This window comes from Eptatretus burgeri, chromosome 13 (assembly GCF_056783735.1).
Source record: "Eptatretus burgeri isolate ZD-2024b chromosome 13, Ebu_testis_v1, whole genome shotgun sequence".
Taxonomy (NCBI): Eukaryota; Metazoa; Chordata; class Myxini; order Myxiniformes; family Myxinidae; genus Eptatretus; species Eptatretus burgeri.
The window spans coordinates 74,966,031-74,988,970 of NC_140973.1; the positions used below are offsets into that span (position 1 = coordinate 74,966,031).

Genomic DNA, 22,940 nt, shown 5'->3' on the forward strand with positions numbered 1-22,940 from the left:
TTCACAAAAACATTGTTTAATGTCGTTATTATCTCCAATCATCCTGGATCTCTGACTCTAGTGCTTTTCATTATGGACAATAAAAATTATACCAATAATATAATAAAATTATGATAGTATAAACAATGTGCTGCATTGAAGACATGGGTTTCCTGGAATGTGCTCCAGCCCAACCAAATGGTCTCACAAACAGCTGTAAGACCCGGGACTGTTTAGGCACCGGTAAGTTCCACAAGGTGGTGGTTTCTGTTCACATTCGTCCACATCTGCACAGGAGACAACCACTCTTGTTAATCCAACTACTCCTTCAGTTCCCTTTAATACCAGATCCTTCCATTATCCCACACGCTCCTGTCATTTCACAAGATCGTCTTACGATTGGATTATTTGAGTGTGGTTTAAAAAATCTTCTACTTTCGATATAACACAAGCTGTTCATCCATAAAGGCGTTTCCTCTCCCTCTCCCTCCCCCAACTCACACTGTCTGATTCGATTGAATGGACATTGGACAAAACTTATGGTTGTGGACCCATCGTTAAGACAGCTTCTGTGAATCAAGGGTCAACTTGGATGATGAACGGTTCCCAGCTGATGATCCAAAAGGCCATTGAATCAGTCAGGTAATTACAAATTAAAAGTTTGATTGCTTACACTGTAATTATTTAATATTGGGAGATTGCTCAATGTGGATAAGTTTTCCTAAAACATACTTGACATTTGAAATGATGTAATCTGCCCCACAATGTCCACCAGATTTCCTCCGAATCCGTCCATAATGTTTTGAGATATCGTGCTCACAGACAGACAGACAGACAGGGGTGAAACATAACATCTAATTACCTTCCATCAAGATAATTAGATGACCCTTTGTTTTTTTCCTTTTCCATCCCATTAGATACTCTTAGTTAATCCTCTCTACTCTCGCTGATGTTCTTTCTGTTCATATCCTCCGTGTCTGCCTTTTCCTCACTGCCGACCATAATCGTCAATGCATCACCATTCTATTTACCATCATCTCACAAATGGAAAATACCTCGATTTCTGCAAAAAATTTTAAAATTGGACACGACTTGCTCACCAAGGCAGGCCATCCGCGCAGTATGCAGGCGGTAACCCTCATGGCATTGACAGGTGTAACCGTGCTGTACCCGAATGCAGCGACCATTCTCACAACCACTCAGGACCCCACACTCATCAGCTGGCATTTCCACCTCCAGCACTGGGAAGGGAAGGTTTAGGTCAGATATGCAAAGAGAATTGTAAAGTAAAGATGGGGGTTCCCGGGCCATGACGAATGGAAAAAAAGTGAGGTGAAAGTGGAATGGTCTTCAGAAAGGTAATCTCAGGTAGCTGCAGATCAGATCATGCACCATGTTCTATACAGAGCGTCATTGCTTGCTACCGAAGCAGGTTCTTTGGCTCAGTTTACAATCCTCGATGGGGGTCACCACTCAAACACAAGAAGTCATGCCAGGAATTTGCAATTTGTTCATAGTGCTGCCGATAGCTCACCCACTCTTCGTGAGGGACACCGTGGGATCTTTAATGTCCACCAACTAATTCCGGCAGATGGGACATCCAGTTTAACGTCCATCCAAGGGACGGCACACACATTGATGAATCACCCTACTTGTGAAACACCAGGATGAGAGTTTATCGCTGTGTCGGGATTCAAACCCAGGTTAGACAGCTTAGAGGCGAGCGTGCGTACACGTCTCGGCCATCCTGCCAGCCCGTAATGTTACAGTGAAAGTTTTTTGTTTGAGGCGAGTAGATGATAAATGGGGTTTCTGGAATGCCCATTCAAATGAATAGGGGAAAAGGGGAAAACTTTCTGACCCAAGCCCCCAAAGCCCAAATTAGGACTCATTTTCTCCCCACCTATCCCCTTCCCTCCCATACAAGCAAATGTAAAATTGAGACTATGAAAGATTGAGACTTACTGATTAAAGCACTTCTTCCCTTTCATATTTTCATTCCGCTCCAAGAGCGAACCAACGAATATTTGCCCATGTTCTACTTTAGGGAATAACTTAATTTTCTTATAACATTCATTTCCAGAGTATATTCACAAAGAATAACTTGGAACTTGGTTCTTGGTTTAAGTGTCTTTGTTGTGCAGAAATGCTCAAAATCATTTGAAGCAAGCCGTTTTAAAATGAGTCAGTCTGGAGTCAGCTAAGTTCCCTCGTCCGATGCAAAAATGCGACTCATTTCCTATGTGAGACCCTCAAAAACCCATTGTTGTGTAATCTCCCATGATGTCATCAACTCGAGGCTATTTATTACCAAAGCGAACTTCGTTCTTATTCAGTCTTATTCAGAGAATGGAGTATTTAGAAGAGAACTCTGACCTTGCAGATCAGTAGGGTAAGAATACTGATTCTGGCTCACTTTTCCCCATGTAAATGAATGGGGGATTTTCAGCGATTTATATTTTTTTTCCTTAAAAATAAACCCCCTTTTTATCCCAAGGTATATTTATTTGTCTCCCCTTTTAACTTGGAGGTTGAACCTCATTGAATTGAACACCTGGGGGTTGAACAGCTCACTCATTGAACCTATAAAGATTTGTTCATTCTCAAATTCCTTCAATAGTTTAATTTTCTTTGCACAATAATCCCCATCTAAAATATTGACAAACAAAACATTTGAATCTTTATATTTTTTAAGATACCCCATTTGTGCCATTACGAAATGATAAACTTCTCTTAATGCTCTTGTTTGACCACCTCCTGAGCCACATATCATTTTGAGATTATAGTAAATTGTTTTTTCATTGTTCAATTGATAACCATCAAAGTTTTCAGTCCATTCAAGGATATTCATTTTTTTCTTTACATCCTCTAACTTACTAGTTTTTAAATTAATTCGCTTATTTGTTTTTATTTACCTTTGTTTTAGTTATTTTTTCAATAAGACTTATTTGATATTTTTCACATTCATTATGTTTTCCATTTATATACCAAGACTGAGATTTTCTCCACTCTTTAGTTTGATTAATACTTGGTTTAACCATTTATATATTGTGAAAAAACGCGGCGGTGGCCCTTAAAAAACCCTAACCCATCTTCCCATCGTTAAAACATAATCTATTTTATACACTCTATCATACAATATCCATATGGAACACAATCTATTCCATTATCTAAAATAAATCTCTTATCATCAAAGGCTCCTAATGCCTTTTTATTTACTTCTTCACTATATATGTTATGTTTATAACTTCTTATTGTATTCATTTTCCTATATTCTTCTTTCTTATTCATCAAACAATTATAATAATTTCTAAAAGTTATTGATTTCTTTATTACATATTTCTTTATTCCCTTTAACCTCTTATCAATCTGTTCACCATACTTATAAGCATATGCCTTTGCTCTCAATCCAATAAACTCACTCATTACTTTTCCACCCAACTCATCCTTAAACTTACCAATAACCTTTTCATTCTTTTTGGAAAATAACTCACTCTTCTTGCTGAAATTACTTGTATCATATACTCCAATATTTTTCTTCATATCTTCATAAACATCATCAGTTTTTATATCTAGGATAAAACTATCAGTATCCATATACAACAATGAAACATTTTCACCATACTCTTTCTTTAAGTCATTATACAAATAATCATACATCAATATCTTTGATAAATCAAGAACTGCTGTTCCAATATAAATTGGTTTATCCATTACAATACTTTCCTTTTTCATATGAATTGCAGAAAAGTTCTCTGAAAAAACCTCTTCTCTCTCAAAACTTGGTTTATTTATCAATCTCGAAGCTTCTTTCCAAGATGTTGCGAATCTAATGTTTTGCCTGTTTCTAACATTTTCCATAGTCTTTCCAAATACAGCATTATTCATTAATTTATAAAAGTCCCCTTCAAATTTTACTTTTGTATTTGCTCTCATATCTGTATTGAATTGAATATACTTTTTCACCCAAGGACTTTGTTTAAATTTTAAAACTCTATGAATTTTAGCTACTCTCAATCCTTCTCTCAAAAACTGTTTTAAGCTTCTCTGATGCAAAACATATCCCTCTTTATCATAGAATGTTGTTAATAACTTTTCTGTTGATTTACCTTTAATATTAAAACTTTTATGATAATCACTTAACCATTCTTTCTTTGGAGTTTCTTTCTCACATGCAAAAGGAAGATCTTTATGCTTATTATGAAGATCACTCGGGTACCTCAAATCAACTTCAAAATAATAACCTTCTTCTTCGTCATTCAATTCCTCTTGAGAAGAAATAACAATATTCATCAAAGCCTTTTCATAATCCTTTTCTTCCACCCTCTAATCTACCATAAGGTAGAGATTGAGACATTGCCCATCCATACAAATTATTAGCATCAAAATACATCAAATAATTACTATCTTTTTCACTATCATAATTTGGGAGATATTTATTATTTGCTTTAGCATATCTTTTTGAACATACTTGTGATATTCCACCTCTCTTGGACTTCTCAATCATCAAAAGCATATCAACATCACTGATTAAATCTATATCTTGTTTTGTCATTTTCAACATTGCACTCCAAGCTAAACCAGGAGCTGTGAAATAGTGGGCAGGGTCTAATCCATAACAATTTTTATTATGACAGAGTGTTCTAAAAGCCTCAAACACATCAGCTAACAATAAAACATCTGTTTTTAGATATAAATCATGATATTCTCCAAGGTTCTTTATCTTAAATATTTTCCATATTTCTTGTGCGTGTTTATATTCCTTATCACTTATCTCTTCTTCATAAAGGTTATTATAGAAACTTTCTTTTGAAGGAAGTTGTGTTTCTTTAAATCTCATAAATGAATCCATATAATCATAAGGATAAATTCCCTTACTTGTAAGAATTTTCTCTTTACTTTGAATTTCATTCCTTGTTTGAATTTCCTCTCTCGTAAGAATTCCTTCTTTAATCAGAATTTCATCTTTAATCTGAATTTCCTCTTTAGTTCGAATTTTCTTTATAATTAGAATTTCATCTTCAGTTAGAATTTCCTCTTTACTTTGAATTCTCTCTTTAATCTGAATTTCCTCTTTAGTGAGAATTTCCTCTTTTGGAAAGAATGAATTAAGATTTGGAAAAGAGTCCGTGGAGCTTAGATTTGATGCGAGGTAGGCTAGTGGTGTTCCCATAAACTTGTAAGAATCTAAAAACCTAATACGAGTTATAGGTTTTGTGAATATCATTTTTGAAAATGAAATATACTTTTGACTTGTGTTTGTTATAGCAGAAATATTCCCTGGTGTTTTTGAAAGTTCATTTATAAATAGATGTGTATCATAGTTGGCGCTGTTGTGAAGAAAGACTGGAATAAAAGAAGGTAATTTATAATTAAGATTACAACAGGAATGAGCGGGACCTCTATATTTACCAGTAAGATGACAATGGTCTCTAACTTTAAACTCCTTAATTTCCCCCTCACAAATATGACAGATATTGTTCATTCTAAATTCTAATTTTTCTTCTTTGGTTAATTTCATCGGTTCATTTGTTTCTTTCATTAATTTAGTGAGTCTTATACAATCCTTTTCTAATCGTTTTACAAACTCTTGTGAAGCATTTTTTTCCACGATAATGTTCAAGTTTGTTATACTTTTCTCCAACAGATGATTTGATATAATAACAAAAACCACAAGGAATATGTTTTTGATATTTATTTGTATATGGTTCTTTTGGATTAGGAGAAGCAGTATTTATCTTTTTAAGGATACATTCAAAATCAGCGTATATCACAAATGGGTGCATGATAGATTTATTATAATCTTCAAAATAAATCTTTTCACCAGGTTTAGGCATTGTAATTACAGCTGATTTATGATTACTACAATATTTTGAATGTTGTTCTAATCGTTCTTTTGTATGAAATGAATTAAGACATCGCTTACAAGGATATATTTTGTTTGCTGTTCTGAATACCTGAGAAGAGATTAATCTTGATAAATTATTGATGTATGTGTAATGTGAATTCTTTCCAACACTAAAATATAAAAGGTCAATGTGTGTTTCTTCATTTTTATAGTTGTTTGAAATTTTTAATATTTGAACTTTGTTTGTATCCGTTAATCCATATACATTAATAGAAAGATTATTCTTTTTCTCAAATTTAGGAATATCTGTTAATGGCATTGGGAATTTAAAATCTTTAATGTCAAGGTATTCTCATATTTCATATATTGTTTTACTCTTTCTGAATTACATTTTGGTGGATGTAAGTGAGCAAGAACAGACCAGAGAAAACATTTATTATCATTGTTCTTAATATTAACAACTGCCTTCTTTAGTTTTATTTCTTTTGGTAATTCAATATAAGAAGAAGCTTTAAGAGGGTTTGATTTTAGAATGTGTATATCTAAAAAGATGATTTTTTTAATATTGAATCCACTTCCTACCACTGTATTATCAACATCCTCCTCTTGTCTTGATAGTTCTTCATAAACCCCACTATTCAAAAAATCTTGAAATGATGTTATAAAATGAAGATCTGTTCTCATATAAGGAGTTTGTTCTTCATCTTGTCTTTTCATATTCATTTTCACTCCCATATAAAACTTTAAAGTTTTTATTTCTTTTAATGTCTTTTTAATAAATTTTTCAACATCGGGTTTCACTATTTCAATTGATTCAGCTATTGATGATGGACTGGGTTCTCCAAATTGAAAAATCCTTATTTTTATATGCCCTTTAAATGCCTCATCAGTGTTTTTAATATAATAGTCTCCCTTTACTTTAAACTCATTTTTCTTGTGTTTTTGTGATTGAAGATGTTGATTATAACTACTCTTCAAAACATCCTTTGAACAGATATCACAATGTTTTCTTTCCAACTCAAGAGGAGATATTTGATGAAATAGATTAAATGTGTGTTTGTTGGTTCGGAGGTGTTTTCTATAATGTTTATATTCGTGATTACAAACATCGCAGTACGTTGTATTCACCATATTTATAGAATAAAACTTTGCTTAAACTAAAATTTTCTTGATGAAAATTTAGTTTAATTATAGGTGAATCTGTGCTTAAAAACATTTTATCCTCCAACTTTTTCACTTAATAAATACAATGTTTCAAGACACAAAAGACAAGTTTCAATCAATCTCTTCATCTGTTAAAGATACTGAGAAATATGTCAAGGATGTAAAATTGAACAAAGATAAATATAACAACTATTGGATAAAAACTATTATGGTAAATAATATGAGTTCTTCAATTTCCTTCAGTGGAAGGGCTTTTAGTATACCTGGTAGAACATCAATTAAAGTATCTCTAACAAAAGTTTCTCCTCTCCTTCTAGTAATATATTCAAAACTAGAAAAAGCAATGAAACAAGAAAAAGTATCAAAGAACAAAAACCTTATGGATGAAGCTTTAGAAAGAAAAGATAAGACCATCTGTAATATGCAAGGAGAAATTTGTATTTTTTTGAACAACCCTAAAGATGTAAATCTTGATGAAATAAAGGATGTTAATATATCAGGTGAAATGACATTTCGTTCAATAGTAGTTAACGATAATTTTAAAATTACCTTTAATATAAAAAATGTTGTCGTTGAATCTGATAATGAAAAAAGTATATCGATATCGATGGTAATATACAACTGAAAGTATAGATGAATTTCAGTTTAAGTAAGTTGAGTTTTACTTTATAAATATGCTAGACTTTCCTGATTCTCCATATGACAAATTTGAGAATTGTCCTGCGTGTGAAAGACAGGGATTAAACACAGAGTCAAAAGCCTATAAACAATGTATATTCTGTGATTATCTTCTAATTAATGATAATAAAAAATATAAAAAGGAAAATAATTCTTTTAGATTTACACCAAAAATGAATTACTTTACAAGATTGATTAGAGAAATGAATGTAAAGTATGAGGATGATAACACACCTTTCCTTACAAGGGAAGAAACTGAACGTATAAGAGAAATGTTCAAAGGATTGTTGTTGTATATTATTCATGGATGTAATTTTCAGGGAAATATCAACACAAGATATTGTATAAATAAAATAATGGATTATCTTGAAATTAAACCTGAACTTAGGATAAAATATAGAGTTTCTAAAAAAGCTAATAATAAATTAAATAACCTGTTTTTCAAATATATAAATGAATGATTTTTTACCTATTTGGGAAAATAAGATAAAATTTAACAACCATAAAAATCTCCCAAATTCATTAAGATGTCTCATAGTTGGTTCAAGTGGATGTGGAAAAACCTGCTTACTTTTAAAAATGCTCCTCACTCCCAACTTTTTAGATTATGATAATTTAATAATTTTCACAAAGTCGAGTTTTCAACCAGAGTATCAACTACTCTCACAAGGTTTTAATGCTGGTCTTCAAGAAGATATAATAGGTTTATTTAAACGTCAAAAAAACCTAAATGATTATAACATTGAAGATATAATTCAACTATTTTGTGATACACAGAGATGTAAAAAGAAATCAAATCTTATAACTTGTATTCTTAGTGATAATACGGATGATATACCGTCTCCCCAAGATTTGGATAAATCAAAAAGAACCTCGTTATCTTTGATGATTGTGTTAATGAGAGAAACCAAACGGTAATGGACAGCTACTACACAAGAGGGAGACATTCTTCTTGTAATTGTATTTATCTTAGTCAATCGTACTTTCAACTTCCTCGTCGTTCCATCAGAAACAATGCTAATACTTTTATTTTATTCAAGTTAAATTCAATAGATATCAATAATTTTTGGAGAGATAATTGTTCTACATTATGTAGTAAAAAGAAATTTGAGGATTACATGAAGCACACGACTGAAAAATATAAATATATTGTTGTGAAACAAGATGAGATATTAAGGGATATATTTTTTGTTTTATAAACAATTACATATATAAATGACAACTATTATTATAAATCTTGTGGGTAAATCTGCTTCTGGAAAAAACTTTCATAAATCAAGGTTCTTGTGTAGTACAAATGAGAATATTGTAAATTTACTTAAAAAACACCCCGTGATACGCATTGTATCAACAACAACTAGAGCAATAAGACCTGGAGAAGTAAAAGGTGAAGATTATCACTATATTTCAGTGGAGGAACATATGCGATTGAGGAATGAAGGACAGATATTTGAGGAGGTTTCTCTTGGTACAACAAAATATTCACATTGTAAGAGTGAGTTAAAGAAACTAAAATCTGGTGGTGTTGGGATATTAGAAACTAATCCAGAAGGAACGAGACAAATTATTAAATATCTGAGCGGAGTGAAGATTTTATCATTCGGTTTTGATGTTGATGAAGAAACTCAACACAAACGTATGAAAAGCAGAGATGCAAGGATTAGTGAAGAAGAAATTACAACTCGCATTAATGTTAATAAAGAATTTGATGAAATATTTAAAGAAAAGGATTTATTTGAACACATCTACTTGAATGATGAAGAAAAGGAAAATTTCCCTGTTGATCTTTACAATTCATTAAATGATATTTTACAATAAATAAATGGATACAAAAGAAAGGGCAAGAAGATTTAAGGAACATCAAGAGTTGGTTTCAAAAGTTGTAAAACAACAGGAAGACATAAAGAAGAAACGCAGACAGAAACTAACGGGCGAAGAAGCATTTGAAAAAAAACAAGAGAAATTTTTTAAACCACTTTTAAAAACTTCCCAAGAAAAAATGAAAGATGTTTCCACAGTTCCCACGTGAGAATATACTCCTAGAAAGCTTCAAATGTTAAAAGATTTCAGTCAAATGACGGAGGAAGAATTAGAGCATTTAGGAGAATTAGAATATGATGATGAAGGTTTATTTCAACAACTGGAAGAGATTAATCAACCCCCTGATTATATTGTGAATGCTGTTCAAAACAATGAATATTCAGCGGATTCAAAAACCAAAGCAGGACTCATTCCAACAGAACAACCAGCAATATTTCATCTTGTTAAAGAAAAGGTATTGATATTTAATGATGAATTAAGGTTCTTAAGTTCTGCTCAACCCCCTGTTAAACTAACTCCGAGATTAATGTTTCTTCTCACAAAAGATGGAAGACAAGGTTCAACTGTGAGGGATGAATCAAAGTATATTGATAAACCATTGGATATGGAAAATAATGATGATAGAGTATATATTGATTTGCTGAACACTCTAAATTATAAGGTTATTCTTTCTGGTAAAAGTAGGAAGAATGAGAAGGAGAAACACATTATTCAGGCTTTAAGTATCCTTGGTTCAGGTATTAGTTTTCTTCCAAATGACCCATCGCAATTAGTTAATAGACTGTTATTGTTGTTCGGCAGTAAGAAGGCTGGAAATAACAATTGTTTTAATGAAGCATCAGCCATTTTAGATCAGTTGATGAACATGAAAATAATTAATAAATCTCAATATAAAGACATTTTATCTCATATTAAATAAGATGAGAAGCACAATCCTGAGTTTTAATTTCACAACAAGCGACCACACATCTTCATTCCCATACCCACTACAACTTGACACAACAAAAGAATATGAGGCATCTTTATTGTCCATGGAGACTTATAATACCTTATTTAATATAACCGAGAAAAATGACAAGTTTAGTTATAATCCGGGAAGTGGATACAAAACGATAACAGTCTCACCCGGAGCATACGAGATTTCTCAAATATCTTCGAAATTGCTAGTCTTATGAAAGAACAGGGTGATGAACCAAAAAATATTATTATAAACATTCAAAAACATACTTCAAAATCAACGATTAAAGTTAAAAATAACTACAAGGTTGATTTCACAATTGATAATTCATTTAGAGAGTTATTAGGTTTCTCCTCAAAAAGATTGAAACTAATGGGACGTTTTACAGTGATAATGTCATTCAAATATCCTCAGGAATAAATTCGGTGTTAATTCACTGTGATTTGATTGATGGTGCTTATAATGATGGATTAAAAACAAATACAATATTTTCATTCAGCGCATACTCAACCCCAATTGGTTATAAATTCAATATGGAGCCTAAAAATTTGGTTTATCTACCTGTGTCAGGAAAAACCATACACAGAGTAAATTTTAGGATAACCGACCAAGATAATCGTGTGATCTCTTTTAATGGAGAAGTTATATCCATCAGAATTCACCTACGTGAAGTTTTTCAATAAATAAATACGATGGTTATTGTGAGGAAGCACGAGTTGGGAAAATATAAAATAATTACAGGGGATGGGATGTTCCTTTCCCCGTACTACAAGGGTGAAGGTATGTATCTTGGTAGAGGATACTATAAACCTAAGAGACAAAGGGGTGTCGGACATCAATTTAGAGGAGATGGGATAATTGATACTCTCATGGGTATTGGTTCAACTATTCTTAAACATAAAGACCTAATTGGTTCAACTGCTTCTGCTGTGGGAAATGTAGCAGGTGCTGTAAAGAGTATAAAAGATGCTCAGAAAGAATCTCATAAATTACAAGCAATAAAAGAAATTAAGAAAGGTAAAACTCAGTTGTCCCCCAAGAACGACAGAAAATAATTCAAATACTTGGATCAGGGTTTCAAAAGTTTTAACATCTTTTTTCCTAAATAAATACAAGTATGGAAGCAATTGATAGTATCTATGATTTGGATGATACTATTATTATCTCAAACTCCACTAAAAAAGAAGATTACTTCAAGGTAAATGCAATAACTGGAACAGACTGGAATACAAATGGTACAAAAAGTTTTGAAATAAATAATCAACAAACCTATTTGAATCTGTACGAAGTTTTCTTGTTGTGTAAATTTAAATTCACTAAGGCTGGGAATAACACAAACGCTACACTTGTAAATGATTTCTTCTGGAAAATGTTTGATAGTGTGCGATTGTATATTGGAACACAAGAAGTTGAAGCGGTTGATTATGTCTCTGCTGTATCTGAAATGATGAAATTTACACTCTATACATTCAGTGATAGAATGGGAAAGGGGTCTGTCGAAGGTTTTATTCCTGATATGTCAACGGGAACAAACACAGACCCTGGGTATACTCAAAGGAAAGGAATGTATAATGATGATACAAAAGCAGAAAATAGTTTTACTGTGGCAGTTCCTCTTAAAGGTATATTTGGATTTTGTGATTATGATAAAGTTCTGTATGGTCTTAAAATTAGATTTCAACTACAAAGGAATGATAATGAAAATAGATTGCTTTTGGTGTTGGTAATGCTTTTGGTGATCAGAATAAATTTGTAATTGAGGAGATGAGTTGGTATATCAGTGAATATACTCCTAATCTTAAAACAGAAGAGATGTTGAATCGAAGACTTAACTCAAAGAGACCACTCAGTGTATCATACCTCAAAAGAAGATGTCAACACGTTAAACTCAATCAAACTACTTACACGTGGAATTTGGGTGTTCTGGAAGGAAAGCCACGATATCTGTGGATGATTTTTAAAAAGCCAGATGGTGATACTGCGACTGATAAGAATAATGCATTGAGTGATAATGCTAAGGTGAAACAACTTCGCGTTTCTCTAGATGGAACATTTTATCCACGAGATAGATTGGAAATTAATTGGGAAAAAAATGATTTTGCTGAAGCATACAAGTCTTACCAAAAGGTGTGTGAAAGTAATGGAAATAAAGAACCTATTTTGGATATGACAGCATTTAAAAGTTTGTATACAATCTATACGTTTGACCTGAGCGCTCAAAAAGAAACTATAAAGTCTAATCGAGTGGATACTTCCCTATACATTGAAAGAGGAGAGAGTGAAGAAGTTGATACATATTGTTTGCTTTTGGAAGAAACAGAATTGCAGATTAATACAGATAATGGTGTGATGATTAGTCTCACATAATTTTTGTTAAATAAATGAGTGGCAAAGTACCAACTGGGGTATATGTTAATCAAATCAATCTTCATAAACTATCATCTTGTGTTCAAAATCAAAAGCCTTGTACGATTAACGTTAATACAATTCAGAGAAAAGGAGCAGTAAGAATTGATGTTTTGCTCACAAGAGAACAGGTTAAAATCTTGAATGACACTGGCTCACTTAAAATTAAAATGACAAAACCAATGTTGAAAAAATATTCAATAAGAGAGACGAGTGGAGGATTTCTCCCATTTCTAATTCCTTTATTTGCTGGTTTAAGTGCGGTTGGAGCATTGACGGGTGGTATTTCAACAGCGGTCAAAACTGCCAACGAAAGGAAGGCTCAACTCCAGGCTCAAAAAGAATTGGAAAGACATAACAAAGAGTTGGAGAAACAAATTAGTGGAAGTGGTGTAATTGTAGATTTTGCTGAAAAACTTGAAGGTCTGCCTGATAAAGCGAGATTGTTAGTTGGAGATATGCTTTCTTCTATAGCACAAGCAGGTGTAAAATTAACGAAAAGAGGTAATGGATTATATCTTTCTAATAAATAAATGAGCATTGATGAGTGGTTGAAAGAATTTGGAAAGAATACAACATCAAATTTACAACTTGCCAAATATTGTAAGAAATTAAAAATTCATAATGTGGTTATTTGTATGAGAGATGAATTAACAAATGTGTCGAAACATACAAAGAATATTATTATGAACTTAGAAGATAATGATGGGAACGGTTCTCATTGGGTTTGTATTTTTAATAGTCAAGACAAATATTATTTTGATAGTTTTGGTCTTCCACCACCTGTTGAAGTCATAAAATTCTTACAGAATGGTGTTTATCAAACATTTCAAGTCCAAGAATTAAATTCCAAGTGTTGTGGTCAATTATGTCTATATGTGTTATTTCAACTCAACAAAAATAAAAAATTTTATGATATTATTTTTAATCTAATATAAATGACTTATGTTGGTAAAGATGGTTCTATCTTTGGTGTATCTCAAGAACTGGATATTGATTTATCAAATTATTACACAAAGGCACAGGCTGAACGACATAAATATAATATAAACAAAAATATTAACATGAAAAATGCTTATAAATTAAAAAATTATCCAAGCCCGACTGACGCGAATGACTTGGTGAGATTAAGCGATTTATCACAATATATATACTTAAATAAAACGGCTGTGTATTCTAAAGATACAGAAGTGTTGATATTATCTCCAGGTCATACAGAATTCACAGTTCGAATTAAAATAAATTTTTATAAAGAAGGGCGTATCGTTTGTATGAGAATAGAACAATGGGGTATGATATGAATGATTTAGGGTATAATTGGTCATTTAAAATTAACCTCGAAGACCTGGAACAATTAAATCAGTCTCGTAAGGAAGAATATTATCCACTTGGTATCGAGAATGAGTTTTGTGGAGCCACGATTAGTAAACAACAAATAAAAGAATTTAATAAGGGTAAATATAATAATGGTTTTGCCCTTGTTTATCTCATGAAAACAGAAAAAACAGGATTATATATAATAAGTAAGGAAATACAAAATGATTTAACTATGGGAAGATGGGGAGGTGTTTCGTGCCATAATATTATTCTAACATATATTTCTAATACATAAATGACAGCAAGAAGGCTTCAAGAAAATTATCATTTCTGTGTTCAAGCATACCTTCAAGAAAAGGGTATTCGGTATTTTAATAAATATGTTCTACAACATAAGAATGAGGTATTTTCAATAAAAGATTGGCATTATGCTGATGTTGATAAACCAACAACTTTAGATTTAATTAGAATGTTAAATAATGAAAAAATTATAAGGTTAAGAAAAAGGTAAGGCTCTTTTAGAAATTCAAAGAAATTTTATTGGTATCCTGTTGTAAAAAAATTATTTTGGATACAGGAATAACAAGAAATCCTGATGAATATATGTATAATATTCTATGGGGTGTAAACGATTCAAGTATAGTAAGGGATGAGGAAGGAGTTGAAGAAGAGAGGGAAGAGGAGGAAAAGGAGGAGGAGGAGAGAGAGAAGGAGGAAAGAGAGAAGAGAGAGAGGGAGGAAAGAGAGAGAGAATGAATAAATATCAAAATATGGAAACCAGTGAGATTCAAAAAAGAATAGAGGTATTAAAGAAATTAACTTATCTCACCAGGGAGGAATACAAAGAATTAAAAAGTCTATTTGCAATACTTTCGACAAGACTATCGACATCGAGAAGACATGTATTTTAATTCAAGTTTTTTCTTAAATAAATGGAGGAGAGAGTGAAGGCATTTCTAAGGATTCTTTATGTTTTAAAAATTAAGATTCAAATGTGCATGTTGGAAACTAAAAAGGTTTTTGCACTCTGCAGAAATTTTTCTCATAAATAAATGAGTTATTGTCTCAAATGTAAAAGAAAACTAATACTAAAAATATTTCATATATTAAAAGTAAAAATAACAGGGTTATACAAAAAGGTATATGTTCGGTGTGTGGTTCAAAAAAAAAATCAATTTATCTCCAAACACAAACTCGGAGGAGATATACAAAAGTTTTATCAGGAAGTAAATTTACAACTACTGGAATACCAGAATTACATCTTCAGGGTATTCTTTCTGTGGTCCAGGCACAAACTTGGATAAAAGATTAGATGAGGCAGACAATCCTAAATCCTGGAGTAAACCAATCAATAGAGTTGATGAAGTGTGCATGAGACACGATATTGATTATGGGAATACCACAACGTTGGAAGAAAAGCATGAAGCCGATAGAGAAATGTTATATAATTTGTCTCTGATACAAAATCCAACCTTGAGAGAAAAAGTTGATAGGTTCATCGTGAAGAAGATGATTAGTGCTAAATTGAAACTTGGACTTGGAAATTCAAAAAACTTATAGGCTCTAATGATGCCATTAAGACTGAAGAGCAATTAGCTGATGAATTACATAAACCAATATTCACAAAGTTTCAGAGAAGGAAAGTTTATTCCAAGGAAGTTGATTATATCTGGTCTGCTGATTTGATTGAACTCAATAATGATAAGGGGTACAAGTATGCTTTAACCGTTATTGATTTGAGGAGTAGATATGCGTGGGTTGTCCCTTTAAAAAACAAAACAGGTAATACTCTTGTGTTAGCTTTTCAACAGATATTTAATAAAAGTAAGAGAAAACCTAAGAAATTGTGGACTGATGAGGGTAGAGAGTTTTATAACAAGACATTTATGAATTTTTAAAAAATAACAGTATTACATTATACAGTACCTTTAATGAAGGGAAGGCAGTTGTTGTTGAACGTTTTAATCGTACCTTAAAAGAGAGACTATATAAAAAATTCACACAACTCGGTTCACAACAATGGTTATCTTTTATTCAGGATATTGTGGATAAGTATAATGACACGATTCACACGTCAACGAATATGAAGCCATCAGAAACATTTACAAAATTAAAATATGAAAAAGAGATTAATGTCAGAAAACCTAAGTTCAAAGTTGGTGATATCGTAAGAATATATGGTTGGAAAGCTCATTTTGAAAAGGGTTTTACTGAACGATGGACGAAAGAACTTTTTAAAATTGTTGATGTAATAGATACAGTTCCTTGGACTTATAAAATATATGATTTGGAAGGGAAGAGATTTTAGGTTCATTTTATTCACAGGAATTACAAAAGACAAAACTAAGCATATAATACACCTTTGTGGACACTAGAGGGACAAGTATATAATGTGTGTCAAGGGGGACGTTCTTAGATCTGTGAACCCCAAACACAGAATCCTCAACTGAATAGTCAAGGCTTAACTTTTGGTTTTGTGTGTGTGTGCAATGGGAGCAATAGGTTGGCGCTTCACTCCCTCCTACTATACACCGTTGTGGACACTCGAGGGCCAAGTCCGAGGTGTATAACAGTATATAATGTGTGTCAAGGGGGACGTTCTTAGATCTGTGAACCCCAAACACAGAATCCTCAACTGAATAGTCAAGGCTTAACTTTTGTTTGTTGATGTGTATGTGTGTGTGTGTCCCAACCCTCACATTCAAAATCTCAACCCCAACCCTCACATTCAAAATCTCAACCCCAACTCAATCCTCGCCCAACACAATGTCTTTTTCAAAATGAGATTTCCCCTTATATATATATATATATTTTTACGTTTTTTTTTTCTTCTTCCAATTCTGTCTTTTAAGGCTTTCAGGTTTGATGACGTAGAAAGGGGGAGTAAGCCTGCACTTTCTTCCCAGAACTTTCTTGATCTTGCTCCCATCAAGCACCATCCGACAAAGAACTACATCGATAGGTTTAGATCCCAAAGAGTGATAGCAACTCCAAAAGTCTCCAAAATATAAATAAATAAAATAATAATAATAATAAATAAATAAATAAATAAATAAAAGCCCCCCAAAAAGTTTCAAGTGTCCAACATAAACCCAACTTTCCAAGTCTTCAAGGTATAACCACATTCCCGTTGAGTTTCCAAGATATGTATCACATTGTGAGTTATCAATCCAGAACCCACATTTCAAGTATTCAAAGTAAAACCAACTTACAAAGTCTCTTAAGGATAACTCATTTACTGATTTTTCAAAATTTGTGAGTCTCCAAGGTAGGCCCCATATTTAGAACCATCTTGGCAGAACCCTTTTCCTGAGTCTCCAAGGTAGTTATTTAAACCATCAAGGCAGAACTCATTTACTGATTTTTTCAAAATTTGTGAGTCTCCAAGGTAGGCCCCATATTTAGAACCATCTTGGCAGAACCCTTTTCCTGAGTCTCCAAGGTAGTTATTTAAACCATCAAGGCAGAACTCATTTACTGATTTTTTCAAAATTTGTGAGTCTCAAGGTAGGCCCCATATTTAGAACCATCTTGGCAGAACCCTTTTCCTGAGTCTCCAAGGTAGTTATTTAAACCATCAAGGCAGAACTCATTTACTGATTTTTTCAAAATTTGTGAGTCTCCAAGGTAGGCCCCATATTTAGAACCATCTTGGCAGAACCCTTTTCCTGAGTCTCCAAGGTAGTTATTTAAACCATCAAGGCAGAACTCATTTACTGATTTTTTCAAAATTTGTGAGTCTCCAAGGTAGGCCCCATATTTAGAACCATCTTGGCAAAACCCTTTTCCTGAGTCTCCAAGGTAGTTATTTAAACCATCAAGGCAGAACTCATTTACTGATTTATTCAAAATTTGTGAGTCTCCAAGGTAAAACTTGTATTCTGGCTCATCAAGGTATAACTTGTTCAGTGGGTATTGTCTTGATAACTCACAATGAGTACTATTGCTGTAAAACTCTTTTTCAGGATTTTGCTGGTCTCCAAGGTATAACTCTTTGGTTGGGTCATCAGGACGAACTCGTTCTGTGGGTCTTGGTCGCTCATAAGGTCTTCAACCAAGCCAACAATTTCGCCCCAAGTTGTAGCAAAAGCAGTATTTTCATTTCGTATTTCAGACACAATTTCCTGTGAGAGAAAATAATAATGTATTAATTAAGTTATTTAATTATTAAATGCGTATGCTTCAATCAAAGTTTGAAAATAGGAAAATAAAAAATCTTACCTCAATAGATAAGAGGTTTGAATCCAGTTCATCAACTTGAAGGTTTAGTTCCATAGAAGACAGAGAGTTCCAAGGAACACTAAAGTCATCCCACTCAAGGTCTTCAACCAAGCCAACAATTTCCCCCCAAGTTGTAGCAAAAGCAGTATTTTCAGATACAATTTCCTGTGAGAGAAAATAATAATGTATTAATTAAGTTATTTAATTATTAAATGAGTATGCTTCAATCAAAGTTTGAAAATAGGAAAATAAAAAATCTTACCTCAATAGATAAGAGGTTTGAATCCAGTTCATCAACTTGAAGGTTTAGTTCCATAGAAGACAGAGAGTTTGAGACAAGCACACAGAACACCATTGCCAGCAAGAACAAATGTTTAAAATGGAGCCTGGGTTTGAAGCTTTTATAGAGAAAGACTGGTGGGTGTGGTTTCCTTTGGAAATTCCCTGGGCAAGCCAAGGCAAGCCTTCATTGGGAAATTTTTCAAAACCATAACATCCTGTAATTTTCTAGTGATTTCTTTGTGAGTCAGAGATGAACTGGAAATGATGTAAGAGTGGGCGGGGCTTAGCAAAAGTAGGCGGAGCTTAGGAAAAGTGGGCGTGGCTTAGAAAAAATACCTTATGAAAAGTGGGCGGAGCTTAGCAAAAGTGGGCGGGGCTTAGGAAAAGTGGGCGTGGCTTAGAAAAAAATCTTATGAAAAGTGGGCGGAGCTTAGCAAAAGTGGGCGGAGCTTAGGAAAAGTGGGCGTGGCTTAGAAAAATTACCTTATGAAAAGTGGGCGGGGCTTAACAAAAGTGGGCGGGGCTTAAAGAAAAGTGGGCGGGGCTTAACAAAAAATAACCTGTGGCTCAGGAGGTGGTCAGATGAGAGCATTAAGAGGTTTATCATTTCGTAATGGCACAAATGGGGTATCTTAAAAAATATAAAGATTCAAATGTTTTGTTTGTCAATATTTTAGATGGGGATTATTGTGCAAAGAAAATTAAACTATTGAAGGAATTTGAGAATGAACAAATCTTTATAGGTTCAATGAGTGAGCTGTTCAACCCCCAGGTGTTCAATTCAATGAGGTTCAACCTCCAAGTTAAAAGGGGAGACAAATAAATATACCTTGGGATAAAAAGGGGGTTTATTTTTAAGGAAAAAAAATATAAATCGCTGAAAATCCCCCATTCATTTACATGGGGAAAAGTGAGCCAGAATCAGTATTCTTACCCTACTCAGATCAATCGTTTTCACAAGATGACAGGTGAGAATCTTAACCCAATTCATTATTTGTTGTTTTATACAGAATTAAATCACTATACAACCAATAATTATTGTATGTCTTTTTCTAACAGGTTGTCCCCAATAAGAACATGGTTAATAACTGATCTGGAACAGGAGGCGTTTGCATATCACGATGAGTGGCAAAAAAATGAATGACTTCCTGAAAGACATTCAATCGTTCAGAAGAGAATTGAATGACATTTTTGTTGGCTGGAAAGAAGTTCTCTCACGTCCTCTGACCTTGAATGAGTCGAGTCACAGGTGAGAAATTATCCGTGTGTGTGTGTGTGTGTGTGTGTGTGTGTGTGTGTGTGTGTGTCTTTGTCTCTCCCTCTGTCTCTGTTTGTCTATATCTCTCTTGGGTGTTAACTCATTAATTTTTATTTTTTTATTTTTCAGTTTAAACACCTGTCTGGATGAATCAAACACACAACTTAATCTTCTGGAGGAATCTGATGCGACACTCAATCTTCTGGAGGTAAATGTTATATTTATTATTTTATTAATATCATAATATAATCATCTTTATACACCCGAATTGTTCTTCCCTCTTTGTTTTGAACAGAATATGTTGACAGAGTTTCAGAATTACAAACCATCAGACTGCTGCGAAAGAATATTTTGTTCAATGATTGTAATCTTGTTTAATTATATATGCTTTCCATATAAGTATCTGATTTTGAATGACAAGAAAAGAATAATGGAGATGTAAAGGGGAGGAAGGGGGGGTTGGGGGAGGGTTAGGGCTGGGGGGTAGGTGCGCTCTCCCAACGACCCACCACCCCTCTCATCCCTCTCTCCTCCCCATGTGTGTGTGGGAAAGGGTGGGGGTGGGATGAGGGGGGTGGTGGGTCAAAGGTGGGGGTGGACAGGTGGTGGGGCTTGTGTGGGTGGAGCTTGTGTGGGTGGAGCTTGTGTGGATGGGGCTTGTGTGGGTGGGGCTTGTGTGGATGGAGCTTGTGTGGATGTCGCTTATGTGGGTGGGGCTTTTGTGGGTGGGGTTTGCATGGGTGGGGCTTGTGTGGGCGGAGTCAAAAAGGGGCGGAGTTAAAAAAGGGGTATAGTCAAAAAAATTAATTAAATTTATCTTTGGCTTTTGTAACTCCTGTGAATAAAATGAACCTAAAATCTCTTCCCCCTTTAAATCACATAATTTGTAAGACCAAGGGTTTTTTGGTTCACGAGTCAGGAAGTGACCACTATATTCATTATGTGTCTGTCTGTCCCGAGCATAGCTCCGTGGGTTTTGATCCGATCCTGATAAAATTTTGGTGGGAGGTTTATATCATGATCTCGTTGTGTTTTCCTGAGAATGGGCATGGTGCACCCATTATGGGCAGAGCCAGGTCCAAAAAACATGTGTTTTTAAGGGGGTAGCCGATTTCAATTTGCATCTTCTCTGAGGGGGTTTGTCGAATCCGACAGGGGTTTCGGTATTTTGTTAGCCCAATGGCACCTGCATAGCCCCACGGAGCTCGATTTTTCATTTTCGTCCCAAGGTCAAGGTCACAATGTCACAAACTTAGAAAATTGTGAATTGTGTTTTTAGGGGGTAGCCGATTTCAATTTGCATCTTCTCCTAGGGGGGTTGTCGAATCTGGAAGGGATTTCGGTATTTGGTTAGCCCAATGGCACTTGCATAGCCCCACGGAGCTCGATTTTTAATTTTCGTCCCAAGGTCACGAACTTAGAAAATTGCAAATTTTGACATAAAAATCCATCTTCTCCAAGGGGGTTTGTCGAATCTGGCAGGGGTTTCGGTATTTGGTTAGCCCAATGGCACCTGCATCGCCCCATGGAGCTCGATTTTTCATTTTCGTCCCAAGGTCAAGGTCACAAGGTCACGAACTTGGAAAATTTCGAATTTTGACATAAAAATCATACGCCCGCCCAAACTTTGAGAGCGAGGATGACAATTTTTTTATGCATAATGTTGAGGTCATTCCCCACCTAAAGTCTTGAAACCATTTTGCTCTATCTCAAACACCTTTCCTGTGGCGTCCCCTTCAAGTTTGTTTTTACGCTGATTTCATCAAAGTATGGATAATCCGCGGAGTGCGAAATGCCATTTAGCCGATATGATGTTATATTGTTCCTGGAATGTTCCAGAGGAAGTTTTGCACCAAAGGTCATAATCCTTGACCTTTGACCTTTAAAGTTCACAAAGGTCAAATTTTCAAAGTTGTGGGAATCGAATCGGGTTTTCGACTTTCTTCGACGAACTAACTCCAACAAGCTATAGCACGTATCCTGTTTCCTTATTTTAATGTCCACAACATTGTTTTGTGACCTTTGAAGGTTATGCAAAGGTCAAATTTTGAAAGTTGTTGAACGAAACCGGGTTTTCGACATTTTGCAGCCAATACCTGTCACTCGTACCACATCATGTTGATCATTTTTATAACTTGGTCAAAAATTATCACATTGTCTCATCCTTGACTTCTGAAACAATCTACATCGTCAAATACCGCTCGTGAACCATTGCCGTCTCCAGACTTTTTTTCAATTTATCCTTGTCTTTTGTAAGTTCTGTGAATAAAATGAACCTAAAATCTCTTCTCCCTTTAAATCACATAATTTGTAAGTCCAAGGAACTGTACCGACGACATCAACAATTCAATAACGTTCATTTGTCCATCGCTTGGTATAACCTTTTTCAAAATGAGATTTCCACCTGTATATTCTGACGATATCACCAACTTTGAACTTAGGCTTTCTGACATTAATCTCTTTTTCATATTTTCATTTTGTAAATGTATCTGACGGTTTAATTTTCGTTGAGGTATGAATCGTGTCATTGTACTTATCTACAATGTCCTGAATTAAAGATAACCATTGTTGAGAACCGAGTTGAGTGAATTTTTTTATATAGTCTCTCTTTTGAAGTGCAATTAAAACACTCAATAACAACTGCTTTTCCTTCATTAAAGGTGCTGTATCATGTAATGTTGTTATTTTCAAGAAAATTCATAAATGTTTTGTTGTAGAACTCTGTACCCTCATCAGTCCACAATTTTTTACGTTTTCTCTTGCTTTTATTGAATATCTGTTGGAAAGCTAACATAAGAGTATTACCAGTTTTGTTTTTCAAAGGGACAACCCATGCATATCTACTCCTCAAATCAATAATGGTTAAAGCATACTTGTACCCCTTATCATAATTGAGTTCAATTAAATCAGCCGACCAGATATAATCAACTTCCTTGGAATAAACCTTCCTTCTATGAAACTTTGTGATTATTGGTTTATGTAATTCATAAGCTAATTGCTCTTCAATG

At 33.9% G+C, this 22,940-nt stretch overlaps 2 protein-coding genes across 3 annotated transcripts in view; both read right to left on the minus strand.

The window, feature by feature from the left end:
• The window catches only part of LOC147014804 (uncharacterized), a 109,184-nt gene continuing 86,244 nt past the window's right edge, over positions 1-22,940 (minus strand). For both annotated transcript variants that reach the window (XM_085853087.1, XM_085853086.1), the window contains exons 13-14: positions 1,080-1,220; positions 1-266 (exon numbers count right to left, since the gene is read on the minus strand). In XM_085853087.1, the coding sequence (XP_085709213.1) occupies positions 184-266; positions 1,080-1,220 (224 nt within the window). In that variant the 3' untranslated portion in view covers positions 1-183. The remainder of the gene's footprint in view (positions 267-1,079; positions 1,221-22,940) is intronic.
• Positions 17,699-19,254, minus strand: LOC147014805 (uncharacterized). The gene is made up of 3 exons (XM_085853085.1): positions 18,655-19,254; positions 18,393-18,557; positions 17,699-18,295 (listed from the first exon to the last, which is right to left on the minus strand). Exons 1-3 carry the CDS (start codon positions 18,745-18,747, stop codon positions 18,077-18,079), a joined length of 477 nt encoding a protein of 158 aa, XP_085709211.1. The 5' UTR covers positions 18,748-19,254; the 3' UTR covers positions 17,699-18,076.

Bases quoted from the DNA above. Each gene is read 5' to 3' on its own strand.
- LOC147014805 (XM_085853085.1), bottom strand. From the start codon at position 18,747: ATGGTGTTCTGTGTGCTTGTCTCAAACTCTCTGTCTTCTATGGAACTA. The intron at 18,558-18,654 runs GTAAGATTTTTT...TTTCTCTCACAG, and splicing joins CAAACCTCTTATCTATTGAG to GAAATTGTATCTGAAAATAC. The intron at 18,296-18,392 runs GTAAGATTTTTT...TTTCTCTCACAG, and splicing joins CAAACCTCTTATCTATTGAG to GAAATTGTGTCTGAAATACG.